The sequence below is a fragment of the Amphiura filiformis genome, chromosome 5 (assembly GCF_039555335.1).
Source record: "Amphiura filiformis chromosome 5, Afil_fr2py, whole genome shotgun sequence".
NCBI classification, from domain to species: Eukaryota; Metazoa; Echinodermata; class Ophiuroidea; order Amphilepidida; family Amphiuridae; genus Amphiura; species Amphiura filiformis.
Genome location: NC_092632.1, coordinates 36,019,210 through 36,045,054, shown reverse-complemented (window position 1 = coordinate 36,045,054; position 25,845 = coordinate 36,019,210). Strand labels below are relative to the sequence as shown.

At 35.5% G+C, this 25,845-nt stretch overlaps 1 protein-coding gene and 1 non-coding gene across 2 annotated transcripts; one reads left to right on the top strand and one right to left on the bottom strand.

Moving 5' to 3' along the window:
* Window positions 1-4,402: 4,402 nt before the first annotated feature.
* On the bottom strand, window positions 4,403-4,566 carry LOC140153830 (U1 spliceosomal RNA). The gene has a single exon (XR_011859174.1). It is a non-coding gene; the product is annotated as a U1 spliceosomal RNA (small nuclear RNA).
* Window positions 4,567-13,764: 9,198 nt separating this feature from the next.
* LOC140153050 (dual specificity protein phosphatase 10-like) lies at window positions 13,765-17,557 on the top strand. Its single transcript, XM_072175651.1, has 3 exons — window positions 13,765-14,682; window positions 15,793-16,146; window positions 16,445-17,557. The coding sequence occupies exons 1-3, from the start codon at window positions 14,085-14,087 to the stop codon at window positions 16,750-16,752; spliced, it is 1,260 nt and encodes a 419-aa protein (XP_072031752.1). The 5' UTR covers window positions 13,765-14,084; the 3' UTR covers window positions 16,753-17,557.
* The last annotated feature ends 8,288 nt before the right edge of the window (window positions 17,558-25,845 follow it).

Below are 25,845 nucleotides of genomic sequence, written 5' to 3'. Positions count from 1 at the left end.
AACACGTTCAAATATGCACAATTTCCTGCTCGCTGCACTCGCATTATATGATAAGACAATTTAAGGTTTTAAATTTGGGTTCCCCTAAATCTTAGTGTGTAACTGTAAAGGGGGGGGGGAACAAAGATTTTTTGGCATGTTAAAAGGGGGAGCAAATATTTGTTGGCACGGCTAAAGGGGGGCAAGCAATTTTGGCAGACCTCTTTGAGAATTCACCACCCCGGGGGTAGGCCTACACATAATTATGCACAACTCCTTATGTTAACTGACCCACTAAATAGCAATTGCATTTGAATAAGGCCAAATAAAAAAATAAACATGTTTCACGTCCCCTCCCGCTTCCTTTTTTGAGGTTTTCTCAAATAAATTTTTATTTTTTGAAATTCAGTTATAACTTTTCAAAAAATATGTCTAGGAAGTTGGGATGCTTTCTATAGCCTTGTTAAGATACAAGAAACATTTTAGGAAGGTTTTGTGATCATTTGAGGGGGTGTAACTCTCAGAACAACAAATAAAAAAGGGCCTCCTCCTTTTTCCAGGCATTATTGTATGTACGGATTGTACGCTAAAACAGCTCTAAGTATGGGTATTTACACCAATTTTGCGATAAAAATAGAAAATAAAAGCCCCTCTTCCTCCTTTTTTTCAAAAACCCGGACGTGAAACATGTTTTATTTTTTACTTAGCCTAATGTGTATTTACTCAGATTTGGATGAAATTACTATACGTTCCAGTTTAGGAACTATGCTGCTTTTACCTGAACTATATAATGCTGAGCACTGTTTAAAATGACAAGCTGCCAATGCCTACTTATGTCCAAGAATTTCTGCAACATGTTGATCCGAGATTACAACATGAACTATATTCCAGTGATATTCCATAATAATATTATCCTTCACTCCAAGTGGAAGATGCTGCTAACAAAACTCTTTTACACTATGGTCACAAGAGCCTCATCCCAATGGCATATTCCAATAATCATAGTGCAAAATCTGACCTCAAGTTTGCAGAGTATGAGTTTTTGGACCCAAATCTTCAAAGGTCATTCAATGAATGTACAAATGTATTGTACATCTAGTGACCATGCCTTGTATCCTGTATACAATGACCAAAATTCAAAGCTATATACATGCACCACCTGACCTATTGAACTCTATTAAGATTAATATTACAAAATGTTTGTGATCATTTCGTGTTGCTAGGGCAACACAGCTGAACTTTAACTTTCCAAATATATTTAACTGTTTGTAATAAAAAATACTGTCAATGGTAAACTACACCTTTCAGGGATCATCTATCTCACATTGAGAACTCTAACTCTATGGACTGCTTCCACTGATAATACAGGCCTATTGATATGTTCATCAATATTGTATTATTAAACATTGATTATATTATACTATAGGCCTACATGTTCTAAGAATTGAGATCTATACTATAGACATGCCTTATGGAAACACTGTTCCATTCTAATTGAGGGGGCATGTGAAGCGTCATGTTTCATCCCCCCCGAGTTACAGCCCCATTGGAGCAACCCTGAATTTGACCTGACCTTTTACCTCAGATGACCTTCATGGCTTCATACTACCCAACGGGATTATCACCCCCCTCCACCACCACCACCACCACCACACACACCACCACCACCACCACCACCAGTTAAGGACTTTATTTTTCCGTATTCATATTATAATGGGAAACAGATCATTATATCTTTTTGGCCAAAGAAACATATAAATATATCTATGTGGCCAAAAAATGTGTATCCAGAAATGAATTATTACCCACTCGCCGACATCCAATCATGTTCAGACAGGATAGAATCCTTGAGAATTGTGATTCCTTATTCCTATGTCCACACTACTACATGTAGAAATCCTCCAATTTTGCCCCACTCAGCTTTGGAATTGCAAAGGGAAGCTAAATATGTCCAGACATGCACAAACTCAACATTCATCACAAGCTTACCCCAACTGGGCACTTTACTCAAGGTAAATAGGCCTGCCCATTTGCTCGAGTTGAATACTATACCCCATGTCTGAACACACCTTAAATTGCACTTTGTGGCTGTGATTACCCAAGTATACAGGTGTCAGGGATGATCTCCAGCAATAGCCAGCTGTGCTTCATATCTACAAGGTGTCCGGAGGTGTCTAAATGTTAGCAAAAATGGCTTAATTACTAGTACTTCAAATATGCACTTTAACGAGTGGCTATTAAAAAAATTAAAATTTCTCCCCAAACACTGGTCAATGGGCCATGCATCAGTGCAAATGGCATCAACGTACTATGCTGCATGTAGCAGATACAAATTTTTGAAGCTTTTTTAGACTTGTACCGGAAATGACCCCTTAATGAACTTTAACCCCAATTCGGTGTACAAGCTTTAGACACTTGGTATAGCCGATGCTATATGTGGAAGTAATATATTGTACTATGTAATCTGTGGCACAAGAAGCATTTTACAGGTATTTGGTTTTATACCGGTAATTCCCCCTTAATGACCTTTGACCCCAATTCTGTGTGCACCCTATAAACAGTGGATATAGCAGATGCTTATGTGCAAGTGACGTCATTGTAGGATGTTGCATGTAGGAGGAAAAGCACTTTTAGCTCAAATCACATTTATGGCCTATTTGACCCCTCTGTAACCTTTTTCCATTCAAAGTCACGTGACATGTATGGTCGTGGTCAATGATGGTTATGACCAAGTTAGGTCAAAATCGGTCGAAGCATGTCTGAGCTGGAGCAAAAAATGTGTCTTTTGTTGCCAGAATTTGTTGACCGATTAGGAAAACAAACCCTAGCCGGGAGAGCCCCGGCAGAGCCCCGGCTAGGTATATAACTAGCCGGGAGAGCCCCGGCAGAGCCCCGGCTAGGTAACAATAGAATTGACCTTACCCACCAATCAGTAAAGCCTATTATAATCATGTGATGGCTCAATCCAATAGTAAACATGCTTAGAAGAAAGGCAAAAAAAAAATAGTCCTGGCTGCCATGGTCTCAATACAAGATAAGATGTGCTAAAAAGTCCTTTTCAGTGGGGCAGGATTAGATAAAGGGATACAAACCTGGGTATGAGACATTAGGAGTTATTTCCCAGCCTCTTAAGGGATCTAAAATGAGCGTTTATTGCGTTTCGACAGTATTTTTTGTGGGACATGAGAGCACCTCAGACCTATCGAATTGCATTCTGAATACGAAGCATGTCTTTCTGATATCAAATAATTTTCATTTTTGAAAATCACAATATAATACAAATTTTATGACAAATTATAAACATTTGATATTTTTCAAATTTTTGATATATAACAGTCCTCGAAGTAAATTATATAAATCTAATGATATATTCTTAAATTGTATGTAGCAGGGAGGAAAAGCCGACGGTCAATTGAAAATTTTGACCTTTCATATTGAAGATATGGATTTTTTCCCAAAACGACCTAATTTTTTTTGGTGTTTTGGGAAAAAAAATCCATATCTTCAATACGATGAGGTCAAAATTTTCAATTGATCGTCGGCTTTTCATCCCACCTACATACACTTTAAGTATAAATCATCAGATTTATAAAGTTTACTTCAAGTACTGTTAAATATCAAAAATATCAATATTTAATGATTTGCCATAAAATGTGTATTACATTGCGAATTTCAAAAATCAAAATTATTTGATATCAGAATGACATTCTTCGTATTCAGAATGCAATTCGATATGTCTGATGTCTAATGTCCCAAGATAAATACTGTCCAAACGTTCATACCCCACCCCTTAACCAGGGCTACAATTAGCTATTCAAGAAACAGTGTAGGTCTATGTAAGGATTAAACTGTGCATATGCGATATGGGTTCAAGTGGGGGGAAATGTTCACTCCGTGAACAAAAAAGAAAGACGGAAAGGAAGAATGAACGGAAGAGCGAACGGAAGAAAGAAAGAAAGAAAGAAAGAAAGAAAGAAAGAAAGAAAGAAAGAAAGAAAGAAAGAAAGAAAGAAAGAAAGAAAGAAAGAAAGAAAGAAAGAAAGAAAGAAAGAAAGAAAGAAAGAAAGAAAGAAAATAGGAAAAAAGAAAGAAAGAAAGAAAGAAAAAGAAAGAAAAAGAAAGAAAGAAAGAAAGAAAGAAAGAAAGGAAGAAAGAAAGAAAGAAAGAAAGAAAGAAAGAAAGAAAGAAAGAAAGAAAGAAAGAAAGAAAGAAAGAAAGAAAGAGAAGAGAAAAAAAAAATAAAAAAAGAAAAAAGAAAGAAAGAAAGAACAAAAGAAAGAAAAAAAAAAAGAAAGAATAAAAGAAAGAGAAAAGAAAGAAAGAAGGAAATAGTGAACGAGGCTAATATAAAAAGAAGAAAACACAGAAGAAAAAGAGCTAAAAGAAGAGGAAGAGATATGAGTCTGTTTTTGTTATCATTTTCAGGGGATAGCGCGAACGCAGTCCCCACAGAAAGAAATTGTACGCTCGAGTTCCCAACGTTAGAGGGAATCGCAGGGTTCAGCCTGGAAACCGAAGTGCAATGGTTTGGCCTCAACCTGGGGTAAACTGTCTTATTGATCACAGTTACCCTGCGTAGGTAAGTATGAAAAAACACTCGAAGAAAATATGTATGTCTGTAAAAACAAATTCTTTTCGTCTGTGGTGTCTAAATCAGCCACTGTATATTTGAAACGTTTACTTGACGTTTCGAATTGCCCATTCTCTGAAACGAAACCAATCGTGGCATTTTGTACAGGTTCATAGACTTGTGATGTCATATTACATGATACACGAACATGACGAATGGTCGGGTGTGGTATCTCATCCCGTATCTCATATGATAAATAGCAAGTAAACTGCTAAACCTGACGTCACAGGTCTATAATTCCATTCGTGATACAACAATCTCGCCTGGTGTGATTACATGTATTTTGTTCATGGTTACGTTTGAAGAATATGACATAACGTGCATGAGATATCTACTACTTGACCCTATAACTCCAGAACTAATCACCCGCTATAGTACAATACCAATTGATTTTTTTATTCCTAGCAAATTATGAGAGGAACAATTTAATTACGACATGATAAAAACTAATTTTAACTTTTGGCCTCATTATGAATTGGGGCATAGAAAAAAAGGACCAATCCTAGTTTTGTCATTTGAGGTGTAGGGCCTAAGGATACCAAAAAAAATGTTGATACTATGTTTGTACCTACCATGCTTACTGGCAGTTCGGGTTGTGGTAAGACGTTGATAGGCTATTTCAAGCATTGTGACTCTGATATAAATTAGCGCGCGAAATTTAAAGCAGTGACAAAACTGTGGTGTTTTTTTTATGTTTTAAATGTAATTCTACTTCTTCAGCTTTGTTTTTATATTTTCTTACATGAACATACAAATGATCAGAATTAAAAAAAAACACCAAACGCGCGTGTTATGTTAGTTATCCTGGTCGTAGGTTGTGTAAAAGGTACAGTATTTTTACACGTGCATTTTTTAACATGGATCATCAACTGGTTCAATCTACCAGTTTGGGCAAACTTATCGAATCTATCGAATTTATCCGCTGAAAATTTTAAGGTGGACCCATTATACTAAATTTTCAAATTTGGACCCATCGATATACCAAAATTCAAAATGTCGGCCAAATTTAACCCATGTTGTCTTAGTTTTTACAAATTTTCCCAATTTTTTTTGTTTTTTTTCATTTTGGACAATTTCGAAATGTGGGCTAGATCATGTAGATTGAGGCAAGGGTTATTTTCGAGAAAATTGAAAAAAAAATGTTGAAAAAAGGACCCATTCATATAGGCCTAAGCTCATAATATACCAAAATTGGCTTAGGAAACCCCCTGAAGGGGTCATTGATATACCAAAACGCCGAAAATGCTACCCATATTTGCGGCACGTCCCCGTATATGGTCATTTGTACTATAAGTACCCCCCGGACTGAAACGTAGCTGCATCCAAATAACAAATTGGTACTTATTTTGGTGTTTTTGAATACATATACAACCTAGTAGTTGCCTCTTCCAAACGCAGTGTGATTCGGGCCATGATTGCATCAACTTGAAATATCCAGAGCTTAGCATAATTAATAGCATGTATAGAACATGTAGAAGAAATGGGGCATCACTCACTAACAACTGATTTTGCTACAGATAGCACTATTTCGGAACTGATTTGAAAATGACTCTTTTTTAAAATTTATATATAAATAAAATAATTTTCACAGAAGGTTGAGAAGGGTTCAGGAAAGAAATGACTGGAATTCCATGTTTCGTTTCTGCAACTACTTCTGAATTCCACTTATCGTATAAAGCTTGGAGATCCAAAATCATAAAAATCACGTATTCTTTAAAGCTGAAGAGAAAAAAACACCTTTCAATCACGTCATATTCAGGATTTCCGACTTTGGCTAAGCAGTAACCCCATTGTGTTGAAAAGTTATCATCCAGAATGGATTTCCATGGATTTTGTGATTTAATTGAGAACAAAATCGGGAATTCCGAATTTCGCTATGGTCGATGTGCAAATATTTTCGGTGCCTGAGTTTAATTTATAAGGTTGAACATGAGAATACTGACAGTTGGCCATATTATAGATCTTCAGACCCGTGTACCGAAGGTCCCATCCTTAATCCTTTGTCGCTTTGGTTTATGTTAAACCGTGGTATAATTATTTTAATTAGGGTCATTCTATTATGTTACTCGATATATGAAGGTAACCAAGTATGTTTCATTAGTCAACATCAAGGTGTAGTTGTCCTCTGTTTGAACTCGCTCTATTTAATAGTAGTCATGATTCAAGCATTTTACGCAAAACAATTAATATTTTAAAAGTTCCTGCCCATGGTTTATACTCATAGGCTTTGAACAAGTAAAAATAATATTTTCCTCTTTTATTTAAAAGTATGTGGTGTGATTATTTCCTGCCTCACATTGAGGCCTATCGCCCATACTTATTCTAAGTTTGGAGTGCAACTCCCGGGTTCAACTAATCCAGCGGTTTGGACTCTAAAGTGGCCCATCTATAATATGTGAGTTCCAGGGTGGTAATGGTAAGCACCAAACTTTATATGTTTTTATTTATACCGCCCAATGTTTTTGTTCATACGGCCTATTAATGGAAACATAATCAGTCCTAAAATATCACAGAATTTAATAGCTTTCATCTGATACCAAAATCTGAATTTTTATAGTGTAAAGTATAAATCGGGTCACACACCTTTAACATGTTTACAGCAAAATACAAAAAAAAACTTACCTAAACATACTTCTATTATTAGAGTCAGGATTATAGGTAACAAATAGGTCTCACGTTACAAATATTTATTGTGAAATCGATGCACAGTATAGGCCTACATAGGTTATATAATATTAGGTTATAGAATATTAGTTTTAGGAATTTTTTTCATAGGATTTTTTAATATCAAAGCAAATGTATGAGAGAATAAAAATCTTTTGAAGAATTTTGTCATTAATTTTTTTTGCATGTCATTTTTTCTGGATTTCTCAAATAAAAAAACCAAAATGCTGTAAAACCGCTCCCCAAAACGAAACGTGCGGCCTAGCTACCGAAACAAACTTAATGTTTTTTGGCCTATCCCGATTTTAGTTCATAATATTATATAAATACAATCGACGAGAAAAATCATAATTTCTAAACTTCTGAAATTTTCCGTTATTAAAATACTTCATACACTTTTCTTTATACTCGCGATTCGCGGTCATAAAGGATCTCTAAATCGTTCTTTTCCCCACCTCCATAATACCCAGGACTTTGAAGCAAAGTCATCAAATATATCCTTGTTACTGATAAATTTGACGGTGATTTTTGGTTAAAATTTGCTCTATCATAATGGATCATAAAGGACCTATTTCCCGTGACATTCTTTCATCCTGATGCCGCATTTCCTTGTAGTCCTTTGTGACGTTCCTTAAAGTGTCCAAAGATATCATAGTCAATGTTGCATAATTTGCATGATATAGTAACAAAGGTGAAGTGCAGTTCAACAGAAATAATGTTTTGTAATGCTAATAAAAATTCCTTTAAAAAAGGAATGGGGCGCCCAAATTATGTGAGCTTGGACGTGATATGGTGAATTCCATGGCACGGTGTTTAGATTTGGTCCCGGGGATTTGGTATCATAATGATTTTTTCTAGGGAAGAGTAGAAGATGATCAAATGCAAGACAAATGTGTTTGATTGGGGAAGGTGTATCACAGGACCGTTTTGGATGAAATAAATTGAATTGGAATGAAGCTGTCGTGTCAATTTGCGATTATGTGGGGTGGGGAGTTCAATTTTGGGGCATATTGTAGTGATGATATTGCTTTGGATATTGAATATTGTTGAATTTCGTTATGCAGGGGGTATATGATGGATAGTATAGAAGAGGATCTACCCCTATGTTGACCAAAAGAAAAGTTTTTATGAATGTATAACGTCTGTGATACATATACATCATAACGTCTGTGATACATATACATCATCTACTTGCTAATACACTGAAAATCTAATAGAGATGAAGGATAAAAGACAATTACAGAACATTCATTCTTCAAAAGTACATGAACGTAACATCTTTGATACATAGTTGTTAACACACTGAAAATCTGACTAGAGATTTACAATTTGATGATATCCAAAAGAATACTTACTAACTTAGCATTGAAGAATTAAAATAATTACAGAACTTTCATTTGTTAACATACACGTAGCAATGATTAACAATGTTGAAAATACAAACGTAACGTTTTGTTCATAAACATAACATCCTCGACACATCTAGGATCCGCATAATTTGTTGATTAATGTCATAAACAGTCACAAAAGATTTATGGTCTGATCATTTTATCATTTTAAGGGGGACCCGATATTGCATTTGGAAGAACCAGGCTTTTCGATTACTATCAAAACTGCTGGGTACCAAACTTTTTGATACAGCTTGTATAGTAATTTGTTCTAATTTCCATGCAAAAGGAGCCAGTTGTTTCATCCTTAAAACAAATAGGCTACACCATAATTTCCAATTACCCCATGCAGATAGATAAGACCTTGGTAAGATAAGCGTGTTAATTGTTATGTCACTATCACTATCTTGATCTTGATAAGATGCCTGACTTTGAAACTTTGGGTACAAAACTCATACTCTGCAAGTTAGGTCAAATTTTGCACTATGATTGTTTATTTGAGCTTATTGGACTATGCCATTCAGATTAGGCTATTGTAATCCAAAGTGTTGGTCACCGTCTATCGGGTTCTAAGAGGCGGTAAACTGGTTACAAAGGTCAAAGTGGTTACAAAGGTCAAAGGTCTCGATTTATTTGGTGTTTTTACAAATCCATTAATTTTGTCTTTTAAACAAAGAATATACGCACACCATTTTATCCTGTGCATAACAGAAAACAATAATAAAATCAAATCCAAGCATATTGTGGATTTATTTCTGAGCAAGGGCATAATTTTAGCAAAATAGCACAACAATTGCGGAGTAAATCTAGTAAGACTGAAATTAGAAGCTACTCACAAGTACATGCCAATATTGTGGGACGCCTCCGTAGAGGGCGCCCCAAAAAAGAAAGTTGATTCGTCAAGTTTTAGTGCCGTTTATGCAGAAGCAGCAGAACCATTTATATGAACTTTATGCAGAACCAATACGGGAAATAATGAGGAAATAACAAAAGCGGTGTCGGTTTCAAGTATACGGTAATTGTGTCAGTATGTTCACGTCACGTACTTGTTGTATGCAATTAGCTCCGAGTCCTTTTCTTTGCAAAAATGACGAATTTGTGATTTTGTTTAAATACAAAAAGTACTACTTTTGAAAATATCATTACTCAGTTTTACCGTAATATAACGGATAGAAAAAACAACACAAAAATTCTACCATGTTAATTGTAGTTTTTCGGCATTTCAATTATGTTAATTGGTTTTAAGTTTCTTAATTAGACAACATTATACATTTGAAGTATATATTAAGTTATCAAGGTTATAATAAAAGAAATGACATTGAAATATTTCTATGTCCTATAATATATTTACATGTTCCTTGAATCAATAATGATCCAATATTATCAATGTCATATATTCAATCAATTTCAGTTGTCAGTCTTGAGAATCTGTGGTCTAATGGCCTGCAAAATGATGGCAACAGCAGGTATAGTACGGTAACTGCACGTATACGTTCTTCTATATAAGATATGATGTAAATAAGGTCGACTGTGCAACACTAACTCATTTGGACACACTAATTACATTCAAACATACATATAGTGTAACATTAAGTGCACGACATGCCTTCCTCGCGGTGAGTTTGGGGCCTCTAAATTTTGGCCTGGTCCAGGGCCTCCAAAAAGGTAAATCCGGCCCTGAGAATAATATCTAAAGTGTGTAAGTCAATATTGTCCGTTGTAGTATTATAAGAGCATCACAAACAATAATACTAACTCACTATCTTCAACATAGAGACTACAAGGAAAAACAACGAGCGTTTTTTTTATTTTGTCAACTTGAGCCCCCTTTACAGATCTCAAAAATTTCAGGCCCCCCCCCCCTTTCGACATGAAAATTATGGGTCAACCCCATAGAAAAGCATATAAACACAATTTCCCAGGAAAATTTGTGGTCATTTTTTCAGAGCCCCCCAGGTTAAAAACTTTTCATGGCCCCCTTTTTGCATCAGCCCCCCAACAAGTGTTTTTGACCGGTCCCTTGACAATTTTTGATGTTGCAACCAGTGACGTAGCCGGGGGGCAAGGGACAGTCCGCGTGAGAGGTCTCCCGTCTCTTACCCCTGGCCCCTGAGTTGTGGAATGCTGGCCGCCCTGATATTTTTAGCTTATTTGACCAACTTGATATTATACCAATTTAAGTTTTGAAAAGGAGATTGGGGTTATAATGCGTACCGATAAACTCGAAAGCTTCCTCAAAGTGACACATGAAGTTGCCTCCGCCCCCCCCCCCCGGTTTGTCCCCTCTGAAAAAGTCCTCACTACGCCGCGCCACTGGGTTCAACATGGTGCAAACGATTTCATTGGATATAGGAAATGTGCCTTGTTTGTACCACGAGCATGATGAGTAGAAAGTTCAAAGAATATTATACATTCGCATATTTGAGTATATTAAAAGGCATATTTTTTTCTTGTCAATTTTGTCATTGTGATATCAAGAAAACAAATTAATGTCATTTCGAAGAATTCATTTTGTCAAATTTAAGTTATTGAATGTTGAAATACAGGGTTTCTCGGCATATTCGCGTCATTATTGGGCATTTTTGAGAAACTAAGTTTAAAAACAATAATATTTTAAAAACAATTTTATACCATATGAATAATTTCCTTCAATAGCGTCATAAAATGGTAGAAATAAATGGTTCAACTTTGATCAACTTTAGTTGCCATGGTGTTTTGTTTATATGAATTATTTTACGGTTAAAACTTTTTTGTGTGTTGGCAAGGTCTTCCGTCATGCTTCGGACTATTGTATCAGCATGTCGTTTCTGTAGGTTTGATACGTAGGTTTGTTTATTTGTTTGTTGCTTACTTTGTTGCTTACGTTTATTCTTTTAATTCTTGTGTATATTGTATTTTACATGTTTTAGACTCTTATGATGTAATATTTTGTGCAAAAACACCGGTGCAAAAGAGAAAACAATATTGTACAAAAAAATATCAGGTGGACATTTCAAGCAACCTGTTTTGATGTGTTTGAATCAAAAGTTGTTCAGTGCATCCGCTGCTGCTTTTGAAAAGCTGTTTTTTATCCATTGCTTTCTCCATAAATGAAATGTTAATTTTCTTTTAAAATTCTCATATTTTAAAGTTCCCTTTGGCTTGATCCGACGGTATTTTCATGACTCATGTTGTCATTTATTCCTCAAAAATATGAGGAATGAACACCCAATATGGATTATGTTATCATTTGACAAAATGCTTTATAGACGCTGAAACACTCCAGTCTGCAAAACCAACGAATAGTGCGGTGAAATGGAAACATATTGTTTATTTAAGCATTAAGTATTGGATTTACAAAAGTTCTAAAAGTTTGGTATCAAATTAATTGAAACTAATTATACTTTACACAGAGAAAGAATTTCCTTAGGTTATCATAGTTTATGCGAGTTATGACCATAAACACAGATCTGATGATTTTTTGCATGACTAGTATTATTTTGTATCATAAGGCTTCTGATTATAGTGCATTTTAGTGTGCCATCCCGGCAGGCTATACCACACACCGACACCGCCTGGCTAATAATTATTTGGTGCAGAAGGGACACTAAAATGAATACACGGGATCGATACACGTGAATTGCTATGCACGATTTTGATATCAGACGAAAATCTTCTGATACCGGGTTAGAAAATGATGAATATCTCCCGTCATGATTTTTTCTCAAGAAACCAGATTTGGTCTCATAAACTTGGAAATACGTGTTGAACAGATATGATAGTCGCTAGAATGCGCTTTGAAAATTGGCCGTGCGCTTTGAACTCAAAATTTGACCATTTTATATTGCGTTGGTCCTGTTATGGACTACAGCGTGCAGCGTGTAGTACAGCTGCACTCACTGTAGGCAGTATAAAGTCGATGACCATTGACCTCAATGGGGTATACAAGCTTAATCACGCACAACCAAGATCGATTACCCGGCTATTGTGAGTAGCCTTAGTTATGTCCCTCGACTAATTATTAGTTTAAAAGAGCTTTAAAGGTTTGAACCAAATGGCTAATCGTGGCTGTGGATTTAACCTACCATGGCGATTCCTGCCATGAAGATATAGGGTCGAAGACACTGTGTACCATATACCATTAGCTACCATTCAATGGTTATCATGGTTTGTTGTTGTTGTTGATGATGATGATGATATTGCTATTTTTCATCATTTAGGTAACCTAAACCTATTGTTTATTTATCAGCCCATCCAGCCGCTTAAAGCAAACAAAATTATTTCACAAACCATATGTAACATAGTCCTTTAAATCATCAGCGATTGATCGCATTGTGTCATTTTTGTTTCATCACAACTGCATTTATAAGTCTTTCTTATTCAATTTGAAATACTAAGTCATCACGCAATTAGATGAAACTATCTCATCAATAAGATGAAATCAATATCATTTGGTGTCGTCACAAAAGAATATAGGCCTATGATTTATATAAACTGAATCAACCACATTATCACGTAAGTACACAACGAGGTGGTGCAACACGCCCGATCATTGAAAAATAATATAATTATATACATGTTCATGTACGTGTAGGGGTCAGAACAAGCAAACTCAAGTCCACTTATATTCTATTGATAAATATGACATCATGAATTATTCATTAGAATTTTAATGACGCTGCATTTTAGAAAATAGTTGAAAATTATTAATCTTGATTAATTTCAAAGAGAGAAAAAAAAATAAAATGTGAAATTATCAGTCAAATATATATGAGGAAAGCATTCTCTTCAATAAATAAAGGAGGATTGGTCAAAATTCGCATAAAAATATCATTTCTTTCCGACCGTTTTCGATTATTATACCATGATTTACTGTTTTGTAACTAAGCCACTCCCATATTATAAATATTGATTAATCAGGGTTACCCGAGGTGAAGGTTCACGAACATACCCGATTAACCGAAGTCGATATACCGCACGTACCATGCACATGCACTGTTTACATCATTATTATTCATTGGTCCATCGCTAAAAATAGCCGATTGGGATAACGTCATTTTCTACCAATAGGATTGAACGATGCCGTCTGGGGCTTCCGATCATCCAATTTACATCTTCTGCGCTGTACTGGTGGGTACATTAGCTGCCATATTTGTATTGAGACTACATGTAGTATATAGGCGTGTTAACATCTGTAAATCTGCTAAAACATCAGTATTTCACGCATTTATATCATATTTTTTACGTGTGTATATAAGCCAAGTTAATATACAATCTTGTTGAGGTCAAAGCAAGTTTATTGTGGCATTTTGTTGGAAGTACTTACAAGTAGTCTGCGTATTGGAGTAGTGGTGGTACTGGTAGTGGTTTTGCTTACAATTTTACTCGGGACGGTATTTTTTTCGCTCGTTTGGAACTCAAGGTTCGACAGATTTGTTGTATTTATGCCTCCAGAAATAAATTCAGCATCATCTTCTAACAACAGTTGTGTTGTCGTTCGTGATAGCAATTCTAAAATGGATCTGAAATTGAACACCGGTTTTCATCATGCTGAGAAGAAAATGTGCGCCAAAATGGCGACTTTGCATATCGATATAGCCGGCAGCCCGAATTCACCTTGTCCATTTGTTCGCGCTATGAATCGCAATTCCCGTAGCAGCAGAAAGGACTCTTCCATACCTCCAACCTTAGCCGTGACTATAACCCTTCCTCAGGAGCTTTCTACCAGATTGGACAATACCAATGTGATCCTTGTGGATTGCCGATCTTTCATGGCATTTAACAAGAAACATATCAGTGGTGCCTTAAACGTGAACTGTACCAACCCATGTTTTCGACGACGTTTGGAGAAAGGCAAAACTTCAGTTGGTGATTTGATCACCTCTGAAGAAGGCAAAGCGGTGTTCAGAAGTCGATCGGATAAAGAGGTTATTGTCTACGATGAGGACAGTGAGGAAATTGGGAATCTTCCTGCTAATCATCCAACTTCTTTGGTGCTAAAATCTTTAAAGAAGGAGGGAACCAGAGCTAGTTTACTTAAAGGTAAACATACGACTTGTTTCACTTCAGCCCCTTGGTTTACTTAAGAGTCATGCTATTTCAATATTTGGTTCTTTTATAGTATAAGAATGATTGCTCTATATCTAGCTTGCTGAAGTTGTTTTTGAAAACGTGAATGAGTTTCACGTGTAAATCCAAAATGATATCGGAATAAACCTAATTCTGTATCTATCGACCTTTCATATTTTGGATTTCATCCAGGGTGATTTGTGTTATCAATCACGATACGGTTTATCGTATACATATACTAGTATCAAAATACCAACAGTAATTAGCGAATGTTTAATTTTGTTATTTGAATAAGAGAGGACTAAAGACCAGTAGATAACAGAATACGACGAACATGACTCGGCCCAAAACATCATTCATCAGTGTGTAGTAAACGTATCTGGCCCCGTATACTTTATTCTTAAGTGAAAAATAACAAACTTACCCCATACTTTACTTAATAGATCTTTACTAGTGAAAATTACGAAAAAATATTGGCAATGGCATAAACAAGCAAACAGTTGCTGGGTGTTGTTTTCGTCAACAGTGTGTGCATTTATGTGGGAGTCGAAGAGAAATCTTGATTGATTACTTTATAATACGCTTCAGTTGGTTTCAATGCTTTCTATAGAAATCTCTTTACCACGCACTCGATAGGAGGCGGGAGTTTCCAGGTTTCAATATGAATTTCAATAGAGTGAAATTTAAATGATTCATAACGAATTAAAACTTACCACGATAACTTTATTATTTCCATAATCATCAAATGATAAAGACAAGATACTTTATGTATAGTAGCTAACATTGCAGCCGGATTGAGGCATACAGTTGCGGAGCCATAGCAATTATACTTTAGCAACTGTGACCCCAATTTTGGACTATTTTTAACTTGAAAATTAATTGCCCGGATAGTGGATAATTTTTTCAGGACATCCGAACATTTATTATTGGTTATTGCTATTAGACGACCTTAACACCTATAGCTCATCTTTTATAGTTAAGGCACCAATATTTAACTGACAGTCACACGCAAAATGTTATTAATAACCTTTGAAAAACCTTAAATTAACCTTTCTTTCTCACTCTTTATAATTGAATCACCAGGTGGTCTGAAAGAATTCGAGTTCTACTACGAAGGTCTTTGCGACAGCGCCTTAAGGAAGCCAGTTATCAATGATGGTGAAGAACCACCTTCCCCAACCCCAGATAGTTGCCGATGCCCCGCAATCCCTGACGTACCAGCTACTCAGCTTCTCCCCCATCTTTATGTTGGAAGCCAGCAAGATGCAGAGAATCTGGACCTCCTGAGAGAGCTTGACATTGATTACGTTCTCAATGCTACCGTGACTCTTCCCTGCTACCATGAACATACTGGTATTCGCTACAAGAGAATAGCTGTGAAGGATAATGGCAAGGAAAACCTCAGGTGTCACTTTGAGGAAGCTTTCGAGTTTATCGGTACGCATTATAACCCCAATCTCCTTTTCAAAACTTAAATTGGTATTAAACTATATCAAGTTGATGGCATTCATCCAAATTGAAGATGTGAGGCTGGTAAAAAGTGATTCGACCATGTGTTGATCAGCATGCAAAGTAAAAAAAATATCATTGGGTTTGAATCATGCTCTTGTATGGTTTAGAGTGAATGGGAAAGAAGTGAACGCTCGATCTTTCTTTATAAAGCTAAAACATTTCGTTACGTTGATTCTCATATTTTTAACTAAACAAGTATACCTTTATTTTGTTTTCTTTACAGAGGAAGCTAGACTCAACGGTAAGAAGGTCCTGCTGCACTGCCATGCTGGCATCTCTAGATCGTCCACTCTAGCTATTGCTTACATTATGAAGACCCGCAACTGGAACATGATGAAAGCCTACCACTTTGTCAAAGACAAGCGATCCATTATCGGACCAAACGTGAATTTTCTCGGACAATTGACAAGCTATGAAAAGACTCTGAGATCACAAAATCTTTCCTCTTGCTCGAGACAAGCGCAAAGATCGCGCACGTCTTCACCGGCAGCTCCGCGCTTTGGGTTTCCAGTTGTAAATCCAGAAACATAGATGAAGCACGGTTGTTATACTTTTGAAAACAACTCGTGGTTTATTGACTTTATTCATCGTTATGGTCTACCGCGCCAAGATGAAAAGTGTGCTAGAAGAAGAAGGACGAAGTTGAAGAAGAGACTTATATTTTATGCTTCCATCCATTCCAGAAAATGTTCAGCTGAACGTTGCGGTGCATCGTTTGGGTTCAACGCGCTGAAACACTATCACAAAGCTTGCAACTTGAGCTATCAGATGGACAGTAAATTCATAACAATTCAAGTTGATCTCGGATTTGCCGTATCTCAAAACAGTCTGATTCGAGTATCTAGTCAAGTAAATGACAAGGTACTTATCCAATCCGTTTCAGATCGCCAGTGGCTTACGTCACTTGGGTGAAACTACTCATATAACATAGAACAAAAGTTTTTCACTCAGTACTTTTTTAAGTCGTACAACTTGTTTCGCTGCGCTGAACCTAACTAAAAACAAGTGCAATATATTTTCATATTTTAAAAAGTTTGTTGTTTAATAGTATTATACTTCATTCTTCTCTAACCAATTTTATGCAACCCAAAGCTTAGCTTACTCTTACGAAAATCCGATCCATTTCCCTTTACAGACCAAACAAATTAGGATAGAAAACGTGTTCCTATAAGTTTGGGAATATGTTTTGGACCAAAGTAGGTACCATTCCTTTGATAAGTTTTATTCAATCATTCCTTCTTATACATGTTATTACTACCTCAAAAATCCTTCCATTCCAAACGCCCGAGTATGGGCAATAACACATATTGCTCATTATAATAATTAATATATATTCCCAACAAGTTATGATAAAAATTCCCCCCATATCGAATAAGGTCATTGTCATGAATTATTAAATTTGCATGAATTAAAATCAACCACATCCCGAGGACGAAGAGCAAACTGAATTCTTTCCTTCCCAAAAAGTGTTGTTTTTTGACGGTGCCTTTTTTGATCTTTTGATTTAACCATAGACCCTGAATATAGATTCTTTTTGGCAGGGTCTATTATTTAACCATGACTTTGTATTTTGACTGGAATCGGTTCACTGGTTTACTTTACCACTGTTTACCATGATCAGACATCGCGTGAACTGAAACTAGCAAAAGAACAAAAAACGTAGTAAACATGAACAATGATGAATAGGAAAGTCCCCAGATATTACGAAATATTTTTTATTAGAGCCATCCATCTTTTAAAGTTAAACAATAAAAATATAAGCAGTCTGTGCCATTGTTGGCGTCTAAATACAGTAAAAATATAAAACTTCCAAAACCTCTCTTGAAAAACAAAAGCTTACGATATATCTATCTTTCTATTTGATCATCTTATCTTTTATCATTCTGTGCGAACATAACAAATGGCAAATGCTACTGCCGAGATATCGTCTATTTTTATGCCGATAAGCATTGCCAGTACTTGTTATCATGATTATGTATCAATTTATGCTGTTAAACTTCTTGGTGAACTGCTCGTTATCTTCAACAACACTCATATTGAGGAAATCAAAGCCAGGAAGTCCAAGCCAAGCGCTATAAAATAACAGACGCTATTGTAACATTTTATTTCCCTGTTACCACAGGCATGAGAATTTTCAGGTTTAAATCTGAATTTAGGCTTTTTTGTTGTCCACATTTCCGCACTTTCTTTTAATTTCAGCCTGTTTTGGGCCTTTTTAGCCCAATTTCACGCACTTTTCAGGCTTTTTTTTTTTTTTAACACTTCAGGTTTTTCATGGATGATCATTCTCACGCCTGTTGCCATAATTATATATCTTCCTTCTTTTAGTTTAAAAAAAAACCCTATTCAACCCATCTTTTTCTTGTTTGGATTATATTACATTTTATGTACCTATACCATAGTTGACGAACAATAAATGACAAGCTTGAAAACAACAACATGTTTCGTGTGTTTTTGTACCTCTATATATTTCCTGTGTTTTTACACAGCCGTGACGTTAGTCACGGCTGTGTCTTTTTTCTTACAGGTTCTTACACAGCCGTGACGTTAGTCACGGCTGTGTCTTTTTTCTTACAGGTTCTTCTTTCTTTCATTCTTCTTTCTTTCTTCTTTCTTCTTTCTGTCAACCATTACATTTGCTCTAGCACTCACATGCTTACATCGATTTTGACCTAACTTGGTCACAATGATCATTGACCATGCCCCTACATGTCACATGAAACTTGTGGGGTCAAAGGTCACGCAGGGGTCATAGGGGTCAAAAACGTGATTTCGACTCAAAATGCATCTTCTCCTACAAATTACGTAGAACAGTGACGCCACTTGCACACATGCATTGTAATTACCCAGTGTCTATAAGGTGTACACAGATTTGGGGTCAAAGGTCATTAAGGGGTCACTTCCGGTATAAAACGGAATACCTTCAAAAATTTTTATTATCTAAGGAAAACATAGGACAATAACGGTATGTTCACATATGAGTTACAGTTATCCAATGTATATGTGGTATTTTTTTATTTGGGGTCAAAGGTCATTAAGAGGTCACTTCCGGTATAAAACGAAATACCTTTAAAATGCATCTTCTCCCACAAATTACGTAGGACAGTGACACCACTTGCACACATGCATTGTTATTACCCAGTGTCAATGTGGTGTACACAGATTTGGGGTCAAAGGTCATTAAGTGGTCACTTCCGGTATAAATCGAAATATTTTCAAAAAATTTTATTAGCTAAGAAAAACATAGGAGAGTGATGGTATGTTCACACATGAATTGTGTTTTCCCAATGTATATATGGTATTTTTTTATTTGGGGTCATAGGTCATTAAGGGGTCATTTCCGGTTTGACACAAAAAACTTTCAAAATGCCCCTTCTGCCACAAATAACATGGCAAAGTGATGCCACGTACACACATACATTGACATTAGCCAATGTCTATGGGTTTTCATATATTTTGTGGTCAAAGGTCATTAAGGGGTAACAACACGGCTGTGTTCGTGGTCTTAGACCACAGCTAAGTCTAGTTCTTCTTCTTTCTTCTTTCTGTCAACCATTACATTTGCTCTAGCACTCAAACGCTTACATCGATTTTGACCTAACTTGGTCACAATGATCATTGACCGTGCCCCTACATGTCACATGAAACTTGTGGGGTCAAAGGTCATGCAGAGGTCAAGGGGTCAAAAACGTGATTTCAACTAAAAATGCATCTTCTCCCACGACTTACGTATGACAGCGACGCCACTTGCACACATGAATTGTTATTACCCAGTGTCTATGTGGTGTACACAGATTTGGGGTCAAAGGTCATTAAGGGGTCACTTCCGGTATAAAACGAAATACCTTTAAAAAATTTATTAGCTAAGTAAAACATGGGACAGTAACGGTATGTTCGCATATGATCTTCAGTCACCCAATGTATATGTGGTATTTTTTTTATTTGAGGTCAAATCTCATTAAGGGGTCACTTCCGGTATGAAACGAAATACCTTTAAAATGCATCTTCTTCCACAGACTATGTAGGACAGTGACGCCACTTGCACACATGCATTGTTATTATCTAGTGTCTATGGGGTGTACACAGATTTGGGGTCAAAGGTCATTAAGGGGTCACTTCCGGTATAAATCGAAATATCTTCAAAAATTTTTATTAGCTAAGAAAATCTTAGGAGAGTGATGGTATGTTCACACATGAATTGTGTTTACTCAATGTATATATGGTATTTTTTTATTTGGGGTCAACGGTCATTAAGGGGTAATTTCCGGTATAAAACGAAATACCTTTAAAATGCATCTTCTCCCACAAATCACGTAGGACAGTGATGCCACTTACACACATGCATTGTTATTACCCAGTGTCTATGGGGTGTACACAGATTTGGGGTCAAAGGTTATTAAGGGGTCGCTTCCGGTATAAAACGAAATAACTTCAAAAAGTTTTATCAGCCAAGAAAAATATAGCACAGAGACGGTACATTCACACATAAATTGATGTTCCTCAGTGTATACGTGGTATTTTTTATTTGGGGTAAAAGGTCATTAAGGGGTCACTTCCGGTCTGAGACATAAAACCTTCAAAATGCCCCTTCTGCCACAAATTACATGGCAAAGTGATGCCACGTGCACACATACATTGACATTAGCCAATGTCTATGAGGTTTCATATATTTTGGGGTCAAAGGTCATTAAGGGGTCACAACACGGCTGTGTTCGTGGTCTTAGACCACAGCTAAGTCTAGTTATATATTGTACTTGGGATTTTCATGTCAAAAGGGTATAACTGATATGCATGAAGTATAAGAGGACTAATGCAAGCAAATCGATGTAAAGGCATATTGCTGGCAAAATAAGCATTCATGCCAGTATTTTCAATATTGGATTTACAAAGTGGGGTTGACCATCACAGAGTTAACTTTTTAAAGTTTTTCTCAATACACAAATGACTGCAAAATGAATGTGCACTGCACTTCATTTCACTCATTATATAAAAATATCAACACGGAAAAAAACCGCGTAAAAAAACGTGATTTCATACACCGACATAGGTATTTTTTAAATGTTTTCAAGGGGTGATATCTAACAACATTAATCAAAAATAATAATTACATGTTGAAAAAAAACCAACAACATTTTTAATAGAAGCAAATATTTATTATAATGATATCAAACAATCAAGATGCGTAATGAAATATCAACACGAAAAAAAACCCGCGATTTCATAAAGGTATTTCTTATTTTTTTCAAGGGGTGATATCTAACAACATTAATCAAAAATAATAATTACATGTTGGAAAAAAAACCATTTTGTATGGAAGCAAATATTTATTATAATGATAAATATCATTCAAACAATAACAAGATGCTATGAAATATCATTCAACACGAAAAAAAACGCGATTTCATTATACTGACACGGGTATTTCTTATGTTTTCAAGGGGTGATATCTAACAACATTAATCAAAAATAATAATTACATGTTGGAAAAAACAACATTTTGTATGGAAGCAAATATTTATTATAATGATATCAAACAATCAAGATGCGTAATGAAATATCAACACGAAAAAAAACCACCCGCGATTTCAAATAGGTATTTCTTATTTTTTTCAAGGGGTGATATCTAACTACATTAATCAAAAATAATAATTACATGTTGGAAAAAAAACCCATTTTGTATGGAAGCAAATATTTATTATAATGATAAATATCATTCAAACAATAACAAGATGCGTAATGTTGACATTGAAACGAAACAATAGCATGTTGCTGTCTCTCATCAGCTGAGATAATTTTGTTTAGCCAACGAACGCAAAGGTCCAATCTAATTCCATTACTTATCAAAGCAAAGGTCATAGTGCTGTGATCAGCTAGATATCAGATTGTCATTGCGTGATATAGCAGAGGAATTATCTCGAAATGTCACGAGGCCAGTGATAGACGGATATCTAAAAATAAGCATTTTCATTAGTGAAAATAATGGAACTCTTTATTTTAAACTTTACATGCACTCAATTAAGTTCAAAATCATATATTTATCATAATGTCAAAAATGATTAACACTTTTCCTCGGTTTAACGTTATATTAACCATGTCACAGGTATAGGCCACAGTGGGTATAGGCTATGTTATAAAAGAAAATCAACAAATTGCATCCAGCTGTACATGTATATCGATTCAGAGCTGAAGATAATTTGCGTTAATTAAATTATGCTAATCGATTTTGTGCATTGACGTATATTGAACATATGGTTGTAACAAATTTGTTTTCACGTCCGAAATATCGACTGCCTAAAAAAGAAAGACATGCGCTTTATGTATTTTAAACTTGAACTTGAAGAATCTCCTAATGCCAATGCAAATACCAATCATATTACAGTATATATTTATCTAATAAAATTCCTTACAAAAGTGTTTTACAGAAAAAAAAATACAAAGGCTACGTTATTTTGGTTTAGATCATGTTGATTACAACAAGGTTTTAGTTTTAAACAAATGCAATTTTAATGGAGTTATAACATAAAATCATTGATGTTCAAAATGTTTAATGCATTATGCATACGAGTGTGGTCACTAAATCGATAGTTTCTTAATCACAAATTGCGAAATTCCCGTGACTTGTTTATGTATCATATTCTGAATCACCTTTGATTTCAATAAATTTTGGTTAAATGTGTAATAGAGGACAAAGAATATATTATACGTGGAATAACATTTCTTTGATTGGAATCCTAGTAGGTGGCTAATTTATCAGATTTTTATTGTGAAGCTTTGTGAGTGTGTACATGGTTGGCTGAATCGTCATCTGAATGCCAAGTTCAACCAACTTTATAGTCAGCCGAGTAACAAACCAATCGGAACCATCCACGATATATGTACACTGATATACTGGTATAGGATACTGCTCTACAACAAAATGAATTAATACGTGAATATTGGGAACCACTGGGAACATATAAAACCAGGGAAATGTCACTGGTGAAACCTCTGGTTTGCTCTGGTTTGTTTGTCCTCTGGTGGCGATTTCCAGCTTTTTCTGCGGCCATATATATTATCTTATATAACCACAAAACATTGGCAGAGAACTGTCCTGAGCAAAACCTTACATGTTGAACATCACGTACCGACTGCGGTATTGTGCAATTATAGAATTTTTAAAACGTGAAAATAAATATGAGAAAGAACCATCAGAAACAATATACGAATAATAATGGTATATATTTTGTTTTAAATTGAAGTCTATAATTGAATAAATAAATAAATAAATAAATAAATAAATAAATAAATAAATAAATAAATAAATAAATAAATAAATAAATAAATAAATAAATAAATAAATAAATAAATAAATAAATAAATAAATAAATAAATAAATAAATAAATAAATAAATAAATAAATGAAAACCCCTCTTCAGTTAGATCTGACACTTTCACCATGAAGTTCGTACATCAACTTGCTTCTTCGGGCTTCTTCCCAGCTAGACTACCCCGTAGTCCACTTGCCCATTGTGCATACTCTGGATATCGTATTTAAGCTAAAACTCTGATTTAATTAATGTGTGCACAATTGATAGATTTTCACATCTGATCAGTCACCCTACTCCCTCTGTTTGTTAGCTTCCCAAGTGTTCGCTATCAATAAACTGGTAGATTCCAAAATCAGAATTGTTCAGTATTAAAGTGAGCCGTTATAATTATGCAAGATAATGTTGCATTCAATTACTTTTATTGTCACTAATCGTCTGATATTTTTAACTCTTTATGACCATTTTACTATTGAATACTTTAATTTTAATAAACATCAGTATAATTTTGAGTTCAACGAAATGGGTTCATCATGACTAATAATAACATATTTTTAATAAAATTCGACTATGGCATAGTCTACTTCCCAGCAAACACAAAACGTTTTCGACATCATTCGCAAAAGGTTATAAAAGGTTGTCAGAAAACGTTTAAATTTCAGGTTACATAAAGGGTATCAAACGTTTTCATAACATTAAAAAACATTTGTTTGATAAACTACTGCAAATATTTTATTATTTTATTTTATTAAAACTTCTTTTGCCTTTGTAACAAAACCCCATATACTTAGGCCTGAAAATTTTGGACCCTCCTAAGGGGGGGGGGGGGCTGAAAAAAATGACCACACATTTTCTTGGAAAAATTGAGTTTATATGCTTTTCTATGGGGTTGATCCATAATTTTCATGTCAAAAAGGGGGCCCTGAAATTTTTGAGGTCTGTAATCAGCCCCCCCTAACAAGTGTTTGTGAACGGTCCCTTATGTTTCCTCTGGCTTTTAGTGTGGTCGTGATTTTCCAGATTTTTATATATTTTTTATTTTTGATGCAATTAATATTTATAACAGTAAACCACAAAACATTTGGCAGAAAAGTGTCCGAAGTATAATCTTACATGATTACCGTCCGACGCGCGACGTATTTTAAACGTTTTGTTTTGAAACAGAAAGTGAGAAACTAGAGCGGTTTTCAGTACCACACCATGATATTTGGGGCATCATTGGCAGTATATTGTGATCACCCGCGAAAGGGGTTCGCGCGTGCCTCTTGGAATCTCGCAATATGAAAAGCACCAAATTAGGAAAATTAACCTGAGTCATTGGCGTAACCAGAACTGACCTTCTAGGGGAGGGCACGATTTAAAAAAATTCCCAATTTCTGAACACCTTTTCATCTATTAAAGCCTAATACTATAACATAAACCATACCAATATTAAGAGAGGGTAATATATTATACTAGCACGTTTTCAACCTTAATTAGTTAGAAGATATGATCTGGGGGTAATCCCGAATCCCGAACGGTACTGGGAAAGCTCATTATTGAAGAATCAATTTGGAGTGTTTCGACCCGCCAAAAATCGCTTTCCCCCCTCTCAGCCGGCCCAAAAATAATTGCCCCCCCCCTGCATAAATTTTTGGGATCCCAATTTACAAACCTTAAATGATCTATACATGTTGCGAGCGCAGCGAGCAGGAAAATTTGCATATTTAAGCGTTTCTGTACTGTTTTCCTAAGCCTTTTTAGAGCGTTTTATTTAAAAGGCGCCCCATGAATGTGTGCCAAAAATCGTTTGCCCCCCCCTCGGCTTGCCATAAATTGCTTGCCCCCCTCCCTTTCGGCTCGCCAAAAATTTCTTGCCCCTCCCAATTTTCTTGCCCCTCCCCCAGGGCTCATAATTATTGCACAGCCCCTAAGTGACCCTGGAATAAAATATAGTATATAGGGCGCAAACTCTGGGTTTGGGCGAATTTTAACACGACATTAATATAGCGACAAGCTCTGCAGTTTGATTTATATTTAAAATAATTATGTGGCTCATAAACATGATAAAACAGGACAAATAGAACCGAATTCGAACAAAGCTAAATTTTTTTTGTTTTTTGTTTTTGTATCATTTAATATTAGTAGGACTTTCATAACAATTAACCTGACCAAAGGTGTCAATTAATCATAAATAGACTATAAATTGCCATTGTTCTATGAATAGGGCGCTATTAAGGACAAATGAAGCCGCAGATCAGGAAGCCAACTCCCTTGAAATAATTTCTTTTATTAACAACTTCCTAACAGACCGCGATGGTAAGCCTCCTTAATGCCTTTA

Bases quoted from the DNA above. Each gene is read 5' to 3' on its own strand.
- LOC140153050 (XM_072175651.1), top strand. From the start codon at position 14,085: ATGCCTCCAGAAATAAATTCAGCATCATCTTCTAACAACAGTTGTGTT. The intron at 14,683-15,792 runs GTAAACATACGA...TTGAATCACCAG, and splicing joins CAGAGCTAGTTTACTTAAAG to GTGGTCTGAAAGAATTCGAG. The intron at 16,147-16,444 runs GTACGCATTATA...TTTTCTTTACAG, and splicing joins GGAAGCTTTCGAGTTTATCG to AGGAAGCTAGACTCAACGGT.